Genomic DNA, 18,419 nt, shown 5'->3' on the forward strand with positions numbered 1-18,419 from the left:
ATTGGTTACTACAGCTAGCACAATGGAGACCCTGGCAGCAAAAGTAGCTACCACAGTTAGTTAATCTTCTTATTGGGCATGATAAATTTAATTCCACTATTATACATTAAAATTGGCTTTGAAAGTTGTAAAAAATTATTAAAACTCAAATTCCACTTGCTTATGGGATACCACCTTACAGGACTCCAATTTGCAGTAAGGCTCGTTTAAATAGGGAATGGTTCAATTGCCTTTAGCCTCCTGGCTATGGGTGGGTTAGGACTTCTGTTGGTCTTTTCTGTGTCGAACAGATTGCAAGCCCAGTGCTACTTTGAGATCTTTGGCAGCAGTCACTCTACAGCTCACGTGGTTGAGTCTGTATGATAATGAGTATTCAGAGACGGGGTAATGCTTGGGGGGTGGCCATCAACCTAAGACAGAGCACTTGTGTGGCCTGGGCAGGTGTCTCTATGATGGGTAAGGTGGTCTGCTGACGTCCCACCCAACCTAAGTCAGAAACTCATTTAATAAAAAGGGGGGACCTGTGGGCACCTTGGGCCCTGGCCCCCGACTGTGAGTGGCTGCCACCTTGCTTGCTGACCTTTACCAGATGTCCTCCCTATTCAGATTCCCTGCCGGTCTCCTTCTCACCTAAGGATCACCGGAGAGCTTACCGGAGGTTCTTTGTTCCTACATCCTGTATTTGGTGTAAACAACTTAGATGCAAAAATGTAGAACATTGGGTCTAGAATGTAGACCATTGGTAGCGAACTTCTGCCCTCCGGGGATCCTCCATTTGTGTTGTAAGCCTGTATTTAAGGTTTCTTCCCTCTTTCAATAAACGCCATTCGGCATTTGGCATTCGGCATTCAGCCGTGGCGAATGACTCGCTGTCTCTTGTCTCTATTTTTAATCCGAGGCCCTTCGCTTGGACATGGTAAATGGGTATCGGTAATGCGGGCGTTACCGCTACACCCACCTACAGTAGTACAGGATTTTCAAAATTCTGCCAAGATTTTTCTATTGTTAATAAGACTAGTATTCCTTATAATCCTCAATGCTATAGTAAAACACTGCCAACGTACCTTAAAAACATATTTTGCTAAAGTAAAAATGGGGAGCTGGGGGCTCATCTCTCCTCTCCACATTCTATTCTTTCCCTTGTTTTATATATTTTATATTTTTTATCAGTGGATTCTGCTGGAGTATCTGCTGTAGATAAGCACTGGAGGGCTTCGGTTACAAATCATCCTCTGGTGCAATGGAAGGATCTTTCTACTGGCACTTGAGGGGACCTGATCAAGTGTTGTTGTGGGCCCGGGGATCTGTTTGTGTCTTTCCACAGAACAATGAGGTTCCTTTTTGAGTTCCTGAGTGCTGTGTGTGTGTCCTGTGGCTGCTGTTGAATCCCAACATGGTAGAGACCGATTGGGCCTTCATGAAAACTCTCCCTGTCTGATGCCAATGGGGATTGAGAGCCCAATATGGCCAGCCTTGGCAAGCATTAATGTAAGCCAAGGAACTGGAGCCATGTGGTTGGATTCTCCAGACGGTAATGTATGGTAACTGCCTTTTCAAGTATGTTTGAAAACATGTCACCCAGACATCTTGGAGATTAAGGATAACCCTGAAGGTCATTGACCTCCAACAGTAGCATGCCAGCTAAGCCTTTTCATTTTCACAATTCTCTTCAAGCTGGTGTAGTACCTGCCTTTTGAGGAGTGGCTCTGTGCAACATTTATTGGCCTCCTGAAATTCATCTAGCCTCCTTTAAAGATACCTTAAAATTTGTGAGCTTGAAGGTAGCCATTATGAGACCATTAGTTCTGCTCCTTGTGTGCTGTCTGTTTTTCCTTTATGGTTCTTAGTTGTTCTTTTGTAGAGCTGCCAGCTTAAGTCATGCTGGGATTAAAAAAAAAAATGGGCCTTGGTGGTTTGTGTTCCTGGAGCTGTGTCCATGCCAGTGGACCATGGCAGTAAGACACAGATGATGCTCACATGCTCCAGAAGAGAATTTGACATTGCTGCTGCTGTTGTTGCTGTTGTAGCAGTGGTGGACACTGCTGCTACTGTTTCTGGGATTGCTATTTCATAATTGGTTACTACAGCTAGCACAATGGAAACCCTGGCAGCAATAGTAGCTACCATAGTTAATTAACCTTTCCTTCTATCGGGCATGAAAAATTTAATTCAACAGTTATATACATTTTGATTGGCTTTAATAGTTATAAAATTTATAAAACTCAACTTCCACTTGCTTTTGGGATACAATCTTACCAGAACTCCAATTTGCAGTAAGGCTTGTTTAGGAAGGGAATGATTCAATTGCCTTTAGCCTACTGGCTATGGGTGGGTTAGGACTTCTGTTGGTCTTTTCTGTGTTGCACAGATTGCAAGCCCAGCACCGCTTTGAGATCTTTGGCAACAATTAACTCTGTAGCTCACACATGGTTGAGCCTGTATGATAATGAGTATTCAGAGACAGGTAATGCCTGGGGGGCACTCACCAACCTAACTCAGAGCACCTGTGTGGCCTGGGCAGGTGTCTCCATGACGAGTAAGGTGACCTGCTGATGTCCCACACAACCTAAGGCAAAAGCTCATTTTTTATTAAAAGGGGGGACCTGTAGAGCACTGACCCCCCATTTTGGGTAGCTGTTGCCTTGCTTGCTGACCTTGAACAGATGTCCTCCCTATACTGATTCCCTGCCAGTTTCCTTCTTTCTGAATGCTCAACAGGGTTCTTTGTTTGTATATCCTGCATTTGGTGTAAACAGCTTAGATGTAAGAATGTAGAACAATGGGTTGCAAACTTCTGCCCTCTGGGGTTCCTCCTTTGTGCTTTAAGCCTTTATTTAAGGTTTTCTCCCTCTTTCAATAAATGGCATTTGGCATTCTGCTGAGGTGAATGACCTGCTGTCTCTTGTCTCTGTTTTTTTATCCACAGTCCCTTGCTCGGGCATGGTGTATAGGTGGTGGTAGTGTGGGCACTACTGCTACAAGATACAACTGAGGATGACTGTGTTGTGTGTGACAAGCTTGTCCCAAAACAAGGATCACTGTTTTCTTTCATATGCAAAATGTGCAGGTCATAGGGGTCAGAACATGAACAACAGAACACTCAGGACATGGAATAGGACAATGGTCTTCCTGGAATTGTCCACAATGTTCTTGGGAGGAGCTTATCACCTCCATCATCACACACTGTGTAGAGTGGGGTGTACAGAGTCCTAGTTGGTTCAGAATCCAGAAATCTGCAGTGCTGGGCTCTCCATTAACCAGGGAGTATGAACAAGGTTCAGTGGCCTAAAACCAACCCAAAGTGGTTTTCACAAGTAACAAAAACATTGTGGGACCCATGAGCAAGAGTAGCCATGGAAGTCAGCAGACAAACAGACAGAATCTGGGTGTCAGATGAGTAGAACTGGAAACTCCTATCTAGAATATGTGGCTTCATGTACTGCCTCTGTCACTGGTGTCCTTAAAGTGAAAGCCCTGCCTCCAACATCCCAAGACAGGCACCAGCTGTCCCAGTGACCCACCTTGAGTCCTCAGCTGTGATCTCAAGGCTCAAATGGAAAGAACTCAATCCATCAGACCAGGCAGTCAATCTGGACGCTCCTGTTTGGTCAGGTTGAGGTCATGGGATTTGTGCCTGGACTGCAGGTGGGGATCCTGTGAAAAAGGATTCGAGAGTAGCCTTTGCATGTTCTGTGCCTTGTTTCCAAGGATGTATCAGCTAGTGCATACCTTCCCCAGCCCACTGACCTGGGTCCCCAGAAGAATTCATCACAGCAGTTCTCACCTCCAGGTATCTCTATTTTATAGGTTAGATTTGGATGTTTCTGCTGTTTGTAGTCCATCCTGGATGACAGTACCTTCAGTTCAATCCTTGACCCTGTCAGGATGAAAGAAGCACAGAACTTGTCTTCTTTCCCTCACATGTTTGAGGAATTTACCATTGATTCTATACATACAGTACTTGAAGCCAGGCATGGCAGTCCACATCTGTAACCCCAGCACTCAGAAGGCAGAGAAAGGGGTCAATCTCGGTGAGGTTGAGAGTTGCTTGTTCTACACAAAGAGTGTGGGGATAGTAAGGGCTATATGGTGAGATCCGGTCTCAAAAAATTAAAATATAAAATGAGGATTCAGGAAATTTTCCTATCTCATTTGTAGAATTCAACAGAATCCTCAAACATTTCTCAACCCTGCCTTCACTGATATGCAGCAGAAACACAGTCTGACACCAGGTGATAACCACAAACTGAAAATTTCTCTCCATGAACAAACGGACTGATCTTGTTCGCTTCACTTGGGACTCACCAGATGGTCAGGGTTCTAGAAGTCAGTGACAGCACAACCTGGCCATCATCCTGCTGGGAAGATCTTGGCAAAGCCTTTAATATTCATCAGTATTTGCTAACAGGCCAGGGTCAGATGGTCAGAATGGAGCTGGAGGCCAACTACAGCAGAGAAGCTGGTTCCTCCCTTGTCACATCTCTGCAGTCTCTCAGTCTCCCATTGCTCTTCAGTTGAACAAATCAATGAGAACTTTCCCTCTGTGTCAGGGATGCTGGCACAGGGCACCTCATGGGATCCTTTTCACCACATCCAGACCAGACTTCAGAGACTTATCTTCTACCACACACAGATACTTACTGTACTCAGTCTTACCTTAAGGTGCATGTTTCACATAGATTAGGACCCTGGATTCCCTGTTGAGTTCATTTCCCCTTGTGAATCAGTGATCTGCTCCCTACCTGGAAGGTGTCCTGGAAAACAGTTGAGACACTACACTCAAACAATGCTTCACACTGCACCAGGGGCTGTCATCAAGAGATCCATGATGATCAAGGTTTCCTTGTAAGTCTGACCCCAATGGTGGGCATTGGTCATAGAGAAGTCCAGTGTTATGGCCTTGTAAAGACAACAACCCAGGATCAGGCTTGGCAAGGCCTACTTACCTTCCCACATTGGAGCAGAACAAGGTTAATGTAAGGTCAAATGTCAGTTATAAATCCCTCCAAGAGATTAGAAAATGATGCAAGATTCTTGGATCAGGAGGTGGGAGACAGCAAGGGAATCCTGGATGAAGGAGGCTATAGAGACAAAGACATAGATATCATCAGATCTGCCAAAGGACATGTCAGACAGGAGCAGCAGAGGACTCCACTGCATGATGGAGCCACCCTTTTCTTCTGCCAGACCCTTCTTCAGTAGCCCAGAATGGAAGCCCCTTTCCAAAGCAGCCTCATACTTCACTACATTGACTTATACCAGGAACCATCAGAGCAGGGTCTTTCCTCCTCATGGCTGGCAATAAACCCATGGTCACACTCCACTCTGTTTGAGACATTGTTCCCGGTCTCACTTCTTCAAGACCCCTGACCCAGCAAAACACCCTTTTCTCCTGACTCATTTCAGGTAAGCTCCTCTGGACAGAGTCTACCCCTTTCTACAGGTCTTCTCATTTCCTCTCCATCCTCTCCACTCATTCCCCTGTTCCTACCCTTATCTCCATTCTCCCTTCTCTCACTGGATTTACAGTTCCTGCAGTTCTTCTGAAAGACAGTCAGAAAGCAGTTTGGAGGTGATAAATGAATCAAAGAAGAATAAAACCTGAGACCTGTGTGCCAGTCTGTCCTGTTGACAGAGGCAGCCTTTTTAGATGCCGTGGAACCCTGGTCACACAGGAAACATGAGGGATGTAGACATTCATTGGGTTGATGCTACAGGTGACTCTCAGGAATGTTCAGCAACAGTGCAGGGGCAGCAGTGAGGTGAAGAATGGGGAAGATGGCAGCTGAGACCCTAACCTGGAGGATGGATACTGGAACCTGTAGCCCTAACTAATAATCACACAGGACACAGATTTCCAAATTGAATCCTTGCTGTTGCACTACAACACACCAAGACTGTAGTTCAAGTAGAGCATTTCACTTTCCCCAAATAAAACCAAAAGAATAAGGAAAGTGCCTCTTTTAGTGAGACTTTAACAGACAAGACTTACTCAGTGCTGAGGAGGATGGGACTCCACTGACCAACAGTGCTGCACTTTTCTCCTGCTATACCCCAGCTCTGTAGGAAAGAACAGGATGTTATTTCCAAGACAACATCCTACTTGTGTGCCTTGACACATGCTAGGAACCATCAGAGCAGGCCCTCTCCGCCTCACTGCTGGCTATTTCTAGCTCCCTCCCAGTCTGCACTTCAGGGAGGTTTGTTCCTGCTGTAGACTGTGCACGGCCCCTGTCACAGGTCAGCACACACATCTCTTTCATGTTACTTTGTTGACAGGAAGTTCCTCAGGACAGACTCTACTCCGTATTCTACACCACCTCTCATGTCCTCTATTCCTGTCTCAAAATTGTTCCCCAATTAGTCCTCTTTATCTCCTTTCACCCACCTCCATTTTACAGAGGATTTACACAGGTCTTGCTGTTTTGTCCAAAAGGCAGTCACAGTGTAAGTTGGAGGGTTAAAGTGACCAAGATGATGAGCAGCCTAGATTTGTATAAAGTCGTTCCTGGAGGTAGAGGCTGCTGTTTTCCATGCAGTGTGAGTGGTCCTACAAGCACAACCAAAGCTAGGAAGGTAGAGGGTCAAGGGGTCCATGTACTTTATGAACCCCAATTGTCCCAAAACAGTTCTGAAGCTGGATTAAGCTGAAAGAGATGCAAAGTGGCAGCTCAGACCCAATAGCTGGAGGATGAATGCAGGCAGGAGCCTGTTGCCCTGGGTTGGAGGGAGCTGGCACTCTGGAGATGAGTTCTGGCTCACTTCTGTGGCAGTCACTCCTCACCAGGTCTGGAATTCTATTGGGCCATTTCAGTTTCCACACTTCAAAGCAGAAAGAAACGTGAAAGCACCTCTATTAGTGACTTTGGCAGATAAATTTCTGTGCTATATTTCCCTTCCTGATTCCTCCATTCTGAACCTTTAACCCCATTAGAAAAACACTCCTCCCTTCCTTCCCACACTGTCATCCCCATTTTAGGCTATCTGCTTTTGCCTCAACCTTCCAGGACTTTACATGAACAGGAAGTTGTGAATTTGCCATCTAATGTACTACATATCAAATTCTGGGCCTTCTGAGTGGGTATAAGGATATTAAAATGGCATATTGAAAAGACAACATAGGAATTCATCTGTGTGGCCCAACCTACTGCTCTCCATGTAGGTCTCCCCTGTCCTCTCTTTCCTTGTGGCCCCTGATGCAAGGGTTCAGGGCTCACCTTGGGGTGGGCAGGCAGCAGCAGCAGCAGCAGCACAGTGCTCTCAGTGCATGGGAAATTTGCTTCCTCACCAGCTTCCAGACCCTGAATGGCCTGGATCCAGATGTTGTGGGTGCCACCTGGGGCTGGTCACTGGGAATGTCTGGCGCCTGGGATGAATCTTCTTCACAGAAGCCCAGGTTCAGAAATCCTGTGGGTGTTTCATCCAAGACTGACTCAGGGGAGGAGAGATTGCCAGGCAGGGGGTCAACAGAATTCCTGTTGACTGCAATGTCCTCTGCAGCAGTGTTGATGACATCAGCCATAAGAGCATCTCTTTCTGGGACTGTGTTGTCTGAAGAGGGCAGCACCACCAGGAAGGAGGATCTGTGAGGCATGGTGTAGCTTCTACATCTTTTGCCTATTTCCTCCACACCCTCCTCCTTAAAGTGACCCTTCCCAGCATGTGTACTGGTTGTAAATGCTGGTTCACTGGCTCTCTTCAAGGGGAGATGGAGGTGAACAGTAACTGCAGGGCTGTTGGTTAACCAGGGCATCTGCTCTTGCTGATGGCTGTCCCCACCACTCAGCCGATATTTGAGAATGTTGCAAGTAGCTGTTACATGATTATCTTCTTGCCTGTGAGTTAGGGATGAAACAATCTCCTCACATGTATAGCCGATGGTGCACATTGTCTCCACGACCCTGGGCAGGATTTCTTTGGTGGCAGGCAGTACATGTTCTTGAATTGGGCCCAGCCATGCTGTTTTTACAAGCTGACAGATTGTGAATCGGTAGCAGATAGGGACCATGAGTAGTCGGGCAATGATGAAATTACAGGGTTTTGACAGATGGTAGGGAATGGGACACATTGTGGTGGTGATGACCCTGTGCATACCTTCAAGGGTTTCTTCCATGTATGGAAAGTGCCCTGTGACTAAGACATATAGAACAATACCCAAGCTCCACATATCACCTGCCAGTCCATCATAGGGCTTTCTTGCCAAGATCTCTGGGGCCCAATAGAGCAAGGAGCCACAGATCTCCTCCAACATCTGCCCCTCTGTGATTTCAATTGCCATACCAAAGTCACAAAGTTTTGCATTTCCTGCTGCATCAACTAGGATGTTTTCTAATTTGATATCACGGTGTACAATGTGTCTCTGGTGGAGGAAGTGAACTGCTGACACCACCTGCCGGAAAATCCCTCTAGCCTCCTCCTCCTTTAGACAGCCCAGAGCCCCGAGGCAGCTCTCCAGGTCTTCTCCTGCCACATACTCCATAATCAGATAAGTGGTTGTCAGTGTGTCGATCATGTCAAAAAATCGAACGATGTTCCTATGTTCTAAAGACTGAAGGATGTTCACTTCAGTACTGATGTCAGCCACACTGTTGGTGTTTTTCTCAAGGACCTTGACAGCCACTCGTGTATGTGTGGGAAGGTGACAGGCCAGCTTCACCTCCCCGAAGGAACCACAACCTAGAGATGTTAACATCCTGAAATCCTTTTCAAGAATGTCCTCATCCATGTGGCTGCCCATGGTGTTCTGCTCAATTTCAACCACTTTATCTTGTGGGCAATCTCAGACCCACACAATGCTAAAAGAAAAAAGATTAATTCCAGTTTTAGAAGTGGAGGACATAGCTTTGGATTCTCTGTTATGAAATTGAGATATCCCAAACAATCTAATGATGCTCTTCAAGAATATAAAAATACTAGAAGAACCCAAATTTAAGGCAGAGGATGAGAAATCATAGGAAAGATCAGAGTTGGTGTTAGTAAATTTGGTATTCAAAGGAAAATACTGAGAATCCTGAAAGAATGATCTGCTCTGTTCACAGATGAGCCACTATGCAAAAAAAGAGAGATCAGATAAAAAATAACACCATAGAAAAATCGATGTTGTAACTAATACAACTACAGTCCAGATGGACTTTAGGATGTTACAATATTTATACTCCAGAAAATTATAAAATATGAAAGGAATTCCTAGACATGTGTGAATATTGAGTTAAAATAAAATAAAAACACTTAAACACATAAGTCATAAACACCAGTGTGGATTGGCAACAAAAACAGCTCCAAACAAGGCAGAGCCCAGATCTCATGGATTCCCTGAATCATTCAAAGCTTTGCAGAAGAATGAAGACCAGGATTATAGAAAATAGTGCAAGAAAGAAAAAGCAAAGGAACACATCCAAACACATCCCTGTGCCAGTGTTAGCCTGATCCCACCACCAAGTAAGCTCAACAAATGAAGCAAGTGTGAGCTCCTTTCCTTGATGAACATAGATGTGAAAATCATTCATGAGAGTCCCTCATACTTCACCTCCATCTCAGCAACACACTAAAGAGACCTTTGTTCATGGTCAGAATGGCAGAAGCAACATTTGTAATAAATGGAAGAACAGCATAGCACATAAGGAGACTGTGGGAAGAATCCACACTCAGCACAGTGACTAGAGAACTGCTGTGTTATAAGGAAAGTAGCTAAACTAGATATAGTTTTTAGGAGACAAGGCAGGTCCACAAACAGAAACAGTCTTTTTGTCTACTTTGTCTCTCCTGGTCACAGGAAGGAGAGGGCTAGGCTTGTGTAAAGTCACAGTATCAGTCACAAAGATATGGTGGGGGACTGACATAGTGCAGAGGAACATGATCAAAGAACAGTATAGGCATATATGGAAATGTATCATGCAATTGCTTATGAAAATGTATATAAAAATTATCCCAAGATAACCCATACTCAGAATGATAAACATGGTATGTATTCACTCACAAGTGGATACTAGATGCAAAGCAAAGGTTATCCAGATTTCAACCCACAGCTCCAGAGAAGCTAGCTAAGAATGAAGATGCCAAGAGAGACACATAGATAGCCCACCAAAGGAGAAATAGATGAGATCTACATGAGCAAACTGGGGGTGAGGTGGGGTAATGGAGGGCAAGGAATGGAGAATGAGAACATAAGGGAATGGGGTGGGGGTTGAGCTGGAAAAAGGACAGAGTGGAAGAGCAAGGACCGAGATAACATAATAAAAGAAGAAATCATTGGAATAGAGAGAAACAGGGTGCTAGAGAAGTTCTCAGGAATCCACAAGGATGACCCCACCTTAGGCTATTAGCAATATTCAAGAGGGTGCCTGAACTGTCCTACTCCAGTAATCAGAACAGTGAATAGTCTAACTATCATCATAGAGCCTCCATGCAGTAACTGATAGAAGCAGATGCAGATATCCACATCCAAGGCCAGGCCAAGCTCCAGGAGTCCAATCAATGAGAGAGAGGAGGGATTCTATGAGCAAGGGACATTGAGATCATGATGGAAAAAAGTACAGAGACAACTAGCCAAATTAGAGGACACATGAACTGTGCACCAAAAGCTGAGGGGCCCCCATGGGACTGGACTAAGCCCTCTGGATAGGCGAGACTGTTGTTTAGCTTGAACTGGCTAGGGGGCTCCCAGGCAGTGGGATTGGGATCCATGCCTGGTGCATAAGCAGGCTTTTTGGAACTCAGTGCCTATGGTGGGACACCTTGTGCAGACTTAGTGCAGGGAGAGGGGCTTGGACCTGCCTCAATGAATGTACCAGGCTCTGCTGACTCCCCATGGGAGACCTTGCCTTGAAGGAGGTGGGAATGGGGGGTGGGTTGGGAGGAGGCTCGGGGGTGGGGGGAAGGAGGACGGGGAAATCTGTGGTTGGTATGTAAAATGAAAATTTATAATAATAAAAATAAAATGAAATTCTCAAAGAACAAAAAATTAAATGTTTCTTCAAAAGTATTTACACATTAAAAAAAGAAAAAAAAACAAAATTCAAATGTACTCTAATTGAATCTCGTTATCCCATGTTTAGTTGCTATCCCTTGGGGCCTGCTCTTTTCTCAAGGAAAACTGGAGAGCAGTGGATCTGGTGGAGAGAGGAGGTGAGGGGCAACTGGGAGGAGTGGAGGGAGGGGAGGATGCAGTCAGGATGCAGTGTACAAAAGAAGAATGAATATAAAGAAAACCGAAAAACATAAATATAAATATGAAGCAGCAAATCTAGATCCCAGGACCCAAAACTAACAAACTGGAAATCAACTTGTCCAATCTCAACAAACAGCAGCAATGATCCGCAGTATTTCAGTAGTCGATAAAACGGAGGGAAGGTACACTTTCAAGCACATTTCATGAAAGAAATATTACCCCAATTTCCAAACCATATAAGACATTTCAAAAAGATCCTAGTATCAGCCAATATCCTTGAATGACAGATTGGAAAAAAAAACCTGAATGAGAATAATTGATAGCTCACCTCAAATTCAACACCACATTAATAAGACCAGTCTTCATGATCAAGACATCTTTAACCAGGAACACTCAAGATTCGTACACAGACACAAATTGCCAAAGGGCATAGTATACACACCTCACTGAGGTAGGTCCTAAATCAGACATCAGTGGAATGGAGTGCCTAATTCAGGAAAAACTTGGAATTAGTGAAAGTGTTACTACAAACATGCCAGTTCCACAAACACAAGTGTCACATTTTGTTCACTGCAGGTCATGAGCAGGCAGGGGGATAGCCCTTGTATAAGGGGTCCAATTTAATGGAACTTGGCCCTTTGACAAAGTACTTGTCCAATTCAATGGGTCGGGAAGTAAAGTGTAGCAGATAAATATGATCAAAGTAGAATACAGCCAGATGTCAGTCATGATCAAATTCCTCATCCTATGCATTTAATATATAACAATTAATTTGTAAAATACACAAGAACACTGCCAAAAATGACAAAGAAAAGAAGGTGATAGAAGGAAAATAAGTTGAGATGAAGAAAAAGGAATTATAGAAAAAAAATACTACCCAAACCAATAATGTAAATAAAGAAATAATTAAATACAATTGACAAAATCCCAAACTGAGAACTTGGGAATCAAACTCACTATGTCCAGATCCAACAGGTCAGGGAAAAGGTCAAGTGTATGGGAAACAACAGAGTCCAACTGCTCTCCCACCAACCAACAGATTTTCCGAAGTACAGACAAAACTCAGCCTCAGGCAGTGCCTTTTCATTGGCTTGTATCTAGCATACATCACAAGGATTCTGTGTGATGTCACATACTATGGACCAATCAAGGCTCAGAAAAAAACCACAGTGATTTTTTAAAAATTATTTTCTGTTAAATTATTAATTTTTTTTCTATTCACGTTCTTGTTCCCAAGGAAATGCCCTTAGCAGAGAAGGCTACTATCCTTCCCAACCCCACTCCTGTTACTTTCCCAGAAGCCAAGACAGATTCATGGCTGTCACACAGTCACACATTGAACATATCTCTCCCATCCACCCTGTGAATGAGCTCTTCAAGTAGCCTAAATTCCAGATCCCATCCTCTGTCATGTAGCATAGGTCTCATATTAACCAAGCCTGCTTCTTGATATTGAAGCAACTCCTTTCCCCTCAGACACCATGAAGGTAATGGAGACACACTTTGTCTGGTGGGAATAAAATTCCTTCAGACACCCACAGAGTGTCCAGACCATCTTTACTAATGACCTTTTGTCTGAAAGGAAGATCTGTCCATGCATCACTGTCCTTTTGTAAGCTCTGGCCATTCCCTCCTTCCCCTGATAAAAAATAAAAATACATCCAAGAAGGAGGGAAATAATAAGTCAAAGGGAAAATTAAAGTCTAGGAAATAAAACTAGACAAACACTCTGAGTACTGAGTATCAAGAAAGACTCAGACAGTGACCAGGACAATTCAGTGATGAATTCTATCATCTAAACATAAAACAGCAATGTTCTCCAGATATTTCGGTATCCTATATGTCTGAGTGAAAGAACATTTTCAAATATTTTCTCATCAAAAACGCATTACCCTTATTCTCACACCAAGTAAATAAAATGTAAAAGGGGGCCAGTGTCAGGCAATATTCTGGACTAATAGGTTATAAAAATCCTTAATGAGAGATAGCTCACACCAAATTCAACAACACATTAACACCATACTTCACGATCACCCAGGAACATTAGGATTCGTCCACACATACAAATTGACACAAAGCAGAACACACACACAACACTGAGGTAAGACCTATAATCGGACATCAAAGGAATGAAATGCCTTTTTCAGGAAAACATTTGGAACTAGAAAAAATGTTACTTCAAATGTTCCAGTTCCAGAAACACCAGTGTCATATTTTGTTTTCTAGTGATTCTGAACAAGCAGAGAGAAGAAACTTAGATGATTTGGAAGTACTTGTCACATTCAATGTGTGGGTAAGTGAAATAGAGCATGTAAATATGATCAAAATGCAAAATAGTCACATATGGGAAGTCATGATCAAATTCCTCATGCTATAGAGATAATATATACCACTATATGTGTAAATTCCACAAGAACAAAGGCAAAAATGATAAATAAATAATGAGGTGAAATAAGGAAAAAGCATTTACAGGCACAAATCAAAACCCAAACAAAAGATGTAAATAAAGCAATGAATAGATACCTAATAGATACAAAAGCCCAAACTGAAAGCCTGGGAAATATACTCACTAAGTCGAGATCCAACAGGCTTTGAAAAGGCCAAATTTAGCAGAAGCAACTGAATCCAACTGCTCTCCCACCAACCAACTGCTTCTTTGAAGTACAAAGACAAAACCCAGCCCTAGGTGGCGCTCTTTTATTGGCTGATATCTAGCTTACATCACTTGGACTCCATGTGATGTCACATGCAATGGTCCAATCAAGGCTTGGCAAAATCCATATGATTTTTATTTTTTTTCTCTCACATTCTTGTGTCAAGCCACTCTACTACTAATTTTTTTCCTGGTTATGATCTAATAGTTGGCAAAGATCTACTTACAGGAGGCAGGGTTTATTTAACTTCAGATATAGAAACACAAGTCAACCCAATGGGAGGAAATAATGGCATGGACATCACCAGACTTGTCCTTTTGGTTATATGGCATTTGTCATTTCAATATTCTTCTGACATTTCCTTGACCTATCCAAGTAGCACTAATGCAATCTCAAGCATGTGTCTCTAGTCAGAGTATCAAGTTACATTTTAGGTGCCCTGACAGATACAGTCATCTGTGGTTCTTTCTTCTTGACTTTAGTCAGAGTATCTGCATCTGAACAGGCCAATGTTCATGCCTGTCTATTGGACCACCTGACATACACAAACTCAATGAATGTGATCCCCAGGCACCTTGGTATTTGACTCTTCCATAAACTGTCCAGTGGGCCCCTGATAATAGTACTCTATGAATTGTGAATAAATGGAGTCCCTGTGTTCACAAATCTAGTCTGCCTAGAAGACTGTCACAGGAAATTTCTCCACTAGGTTGACACATACCAACACCACATGTCTCTCATTTGAAATGGAAGACCAGTCTTTCAGAAACAGGGCTCTTTGCCCAGATGCCGTATCCTCTGTGGGTCCTCCCGTCTACTATCACCTGGTCTCCATGTGGAAGAGTGGACTGTTCCCTTCCTTTCTCCACATTGCCTTTCTGGTTTCCTCTTTATATGGGTCCTTACTTCTTTGTGGATTCCAGTGCTCTTCCTTTCTTGCATGCCAAAGAATGAACTCCCCCTTTGTTACCCTGAACCTTTATACTCATCTTGTACCATGGAAACACTGTCTATACTTCCATCCACACTGAGACTTCTCAGCTTTATAATTTTTATTTTTTAAGATTATAAATGTGAGTCCAGCATTATTACCCATTGTCTTTAGGTTGCTGAGTTCCAAATTTCATTTTACATTGTGATATCACACACAATGAAGTATTTAATTTTTAATCAAACAGGTGTTATATTCCAAACTGTGAAAATAGTGATGTCAAAGTTAAGTAATGCAAAAAATGCTTCTATTCAGAGCAGGTGGTGTCTAACACTGAGACAAGCCATTGGCCAAGGTACATGGAATATGAGTGGATAATGATCAGCCTTAGGGACATTTACATCATATCGCCTCCTCACCAGTTCATGGATCACTGTGGAGGAGTAGAAAGATTCTAAGGGACAGGCAGTGTTGATTACTTCTAGGAAACAGTGTCCTCGGTACACAACACAGCAGCTGAGTCATGAACTCACATTAAGTGTGACAGCATGCACAAGCCTAGTGCAAGCACACAGCGGACCACATCCTTGCATTGAGATTGGAGGTAGCCATGAAGAGGAGTAATTGTCATTTGACACATTCATGGGGAGAAGTAGTATGAAATTTCATCTATAGTTATATCCTGGGTTACTCTACTATGTTCTACATATATGTGGACAGGATTCATTTTACTCGATGGTTGAAAACTAGGACAGAAAGTTTTAGGGATACAGACAGGTGTTAGAGCTAAGGTAACTGAGAGGAAGGGACCAAGTGCAAATCTCAAAAGAAATAATAACAAGAAGTAAGTAATTCCGTGATCTTGTGTCAAACCTGGTAATTTAAAGCTGTAGGAAGTTTATGACAAAGCTCCTGGAATTGACAGATGTATAATACTAAACAGAAAACTTAAGCTGTGCACAGTGATAATATTTGGGGTCCCTTCAGTTTAAAAGAGCACCCATAGAAGACTATAAATGAGAATATGACAATTCCTTTGGAATGTATTTGACTGAAAAGGCTGATGAGATGGATCCCTGCTAGAGAGTGATTAAATACAGACAAATTCCCATGGATTATCACAAAGAGACTACTGTAACTATCACCCAAGGCATCAGGGTACAGTTTAAGATGGTGGCAGGGCATACTAGAATTTTAAAAATGGTTCTGTGTTGCAGGAAGTAAAGAGTTGCAAACTTGAGGGGCCTAAGGAAGTGTGCATCAAGGTTTCCGACTTAACTGACCAGAGTTGTAAGGCATGCCCAGAGTCCTGTGAGGAGGGAGGGCCTTAGAGGATATTGCATCTTGGATGTCTTTTGCTGAGGAAAGTCATATGCATGGTGTGGAGTTGAACCCACATTTTGTGTTATATAGCAAGCAGACCTGATGTTAAGGGATGGTGCATTGTGGATCATATCATCTCAATACTACACTTAGATGTGATGTTGGGTGTGTGTCTGAAATTGGGGATATTTTTACTTATGGCTGCTGTTCTTTCTCTAATTCAGTTGATTGTGATACTGAGGTTCTGGTTATACAAGGAGATTGTAGGATTTTGAAGAGTTTTGGCCTCTATTGTGAAAGTAGGTCATTATTCACAGACTTTTGAGGGTTATACCGACCTCAGGTTCTGGCCTCCAGTTCAGGTTCCTTGTACTCTACTCTGTAAAGAGTTGATACACTCAAATCTCACCACCTGCAGCTCTCCTGAATCCTACAATGTCTGCTCTTTAATATTGATGATATCTCTTAAAAACAAGGAAGCAAAATAAGCCTATCTGCCATTATATTTTTCATTTCAGGTAATTTTTCTCACAGGGAACAGAGAAGTAAATTATAAAAATGATGAGCAACTATTTGTCCAGAAATGAATATATATAAGTCTTTATCTATATGTACTGATATGTATTTTTGGATTCTGTTAGAATATTGGAATACTAGAACTGGAGAGGTGTGTTTTAAAGAAGTTTTAAGTTAAAGTGTGGCGTCTGAGTGTGTAAATGTCTTTTTTGTACCTTATGTGTATCTCCACAGTACTTGTCGTTGTTACTATAAGAATTAAACTGAACATTGCTTATTTTAATAAATTTTGATCTAGAGTCAAAGCTATCTTTTGGGAGGTAATCTGTCGAGGTTTGTTTTCCACCATCAAGTATTTATAACATTTTAAAGAAAGAGCATGAGCTCTGAAAACTAGATAGTTATAGCTATAGTTTTCCATGCTAACAAATGCAGAAAAGAAACTCACTAAAGAGGTGTAAAGTGTACAAGTCTGAAAGACATTCAAAGACAGTTTTCGGTTGGTAATACAAGTTAGGGTAGGAAATGAATTAGATACAACATTTTGGACTCACTAAAATAGGATAAATAATGGAGCTCTTTGTCTGAATTTGTCAAATGTTAATGGACTGGACATTGTTAATGTAATACTTGACTGTATGTATTGTATATACTTTTTGTATATAGTTTTTCTTATATTAGCTATAACCTCCTCTTATTATTTTAGAGAAAAATGTGGAAATGTGGTGATATATTGTGCACCCTAATAAAATTTACCTGAAGATCAGAGAACAGAACAAGCCACTAGATTAAACATAGATGCCAGACAGTGGTGGCACATACCTTTAATCCTAGCACTCCTAAGGCAGAGATCGTCTGGATGTCTGTGAGTTCAAAGCCACCCTGGACTACATAAGATTGACTCAATCTAGGAGATAAACAGAGTCAAACAGTGGTGGCCATTTTGGTTGAGGAAGCTTATTCAACCTGAATCCTATCAGCTGAGGACTTTTCATGCTGAGGAGTCCTAGAGGTAAGACCTGGCAGTGGCTTGTTGCTTTGTCCCTCTGATCTTCTGACAAAGTTTAGTGTGGTTCACAATATATCATGAATGAGCCCATTTTAAAGAATTCCACCTGGGCAGTGGTGGCCCATGCCTGTAATGCCAGCACTCAGGAGGCAGAAGCAGGTGGATCTCAGTGAGTTTGAGACCAGCCTGGTCTACAAAGCAAGTTCCAGCACAGCCAGGGCTGTTACACATGGAAACCCTGTCTCAAAAAAACAAACAAAAAAAGACAATTTCCTCTTAGGACCAATTTTTTGTTACTACTTTTTCAGTTAATCACTGCAGAAACTTAAACCTGCTCAGGAAAAGTATCAGCTAAGAGTATTTTTAAAAAGAAACAGGGGCAGGGAGAGAACCATGTTGGTAAAGTCCTTACCTTGCAAACACAAGGACCTGAGTTTTAGCCCCAGAACCCATGTGAAAAGACTCGAGGATGGTGGTGGTGCAAGACTAATCCAGCACTGAAGAGGCAGAGACAAGTGCATCCTGGGATCTCGCTGGTCAACCAGGCCGGCCTACATGGTGAGTTCTGAGCAGAGAGACTCAGAATAGTAGGAGCATGGACAGCACCTGAGGAACACTACCAAAGGTTCTCTGACTCCCTCATGCATGCATTCATACATATATGTGCATGCATACTCACATGGACATGTGCTCGTGCACAAGTAAAAACACTATCACAAACATATATCCGCAAATAAATAGTTTGATGTTTTAAGCCATTAAGTTCTGGAGGGTTTTGTTAAATAATAAAAAACTATCATATGAAATTGTATCTCATTG

General features: G+C 42.6%; 1 protein-coding gene and 1 long non-coding RNA gene across 3 annotated transcripts; both read right to left on the minus strand.

The window, feature by feature from the left end:
• Nucleotides 1-3,531: 3,531 nt before the first annotated feature.
• On the minus strand, nt 3,532-5,062 carry LOC143270567 (uncharacterized). Its single transcript, XR_013047761.1, has 4 exons — nt 4,947-5,062; nt 4,657-4,754; nt 3,785-3,877; nt 3,532-3,654 (listed from the first exon to the last, which is right to left on the minus strand). It is a non-coding gene; the product is annotated as an uncharacterized LOC143270567 (long non-coding RNA).
• A 1,326-nt stretch (nt 5,063-6,388) lies between these two features.
• Nucleotides 6,389-12,276, minus strand: LOC143270564 (putative sperm motility kinase W). 2 transcript variants are annotated; one of them, XM_076560914.1, is made up of 3 exons: nt 12,125-12,276; nt 7,218-8,795; nt 6,389-6,822 (listed from the first exon to the last, which is right to left on the minus strand). In XM_076560914.1, the coding sequence occupies exons 2-3, from the start codon at nt 8,735-8,737 to the stop codon at nt 6,798-6,800; spliced, it is 1,545 nt and encodes a 514-aa protein (XP_076417029.1). In that variant the 5' UTR covers nt 8,738-8,795; nt 12,125-12,276; the 3' UTR covers nt 6,389-6,797. The 2 variants fall into 2 exon arrangements, with proteins under 2 accessions (XP_076417029.1, XP_076417028.1); XM_076560913.1 differs by lacking the exon at nt 12,125-12,276 and having other exon boundaries at nt 7,218-8,815.
• Nucleotides 12,277-18,419: the final 6,143 nt, after the last annotated feature.

This window comes from Peromyscus maniculatus, chromosome 23 (genome assembly GCF_049852395.1).
Source record: "Peromyscus maniculatus bairdii isolate BWxNUB_F1_BW_parent chromosome 23, HU_Pman_BW_mat_3.1, whole genome shotgun sequence".
NCBI lineage: Eukaryota > Metazoa > Chordata > Mammalia > Rodentia > Cricetidae > Peromyscus > Peromyscus maniculatus.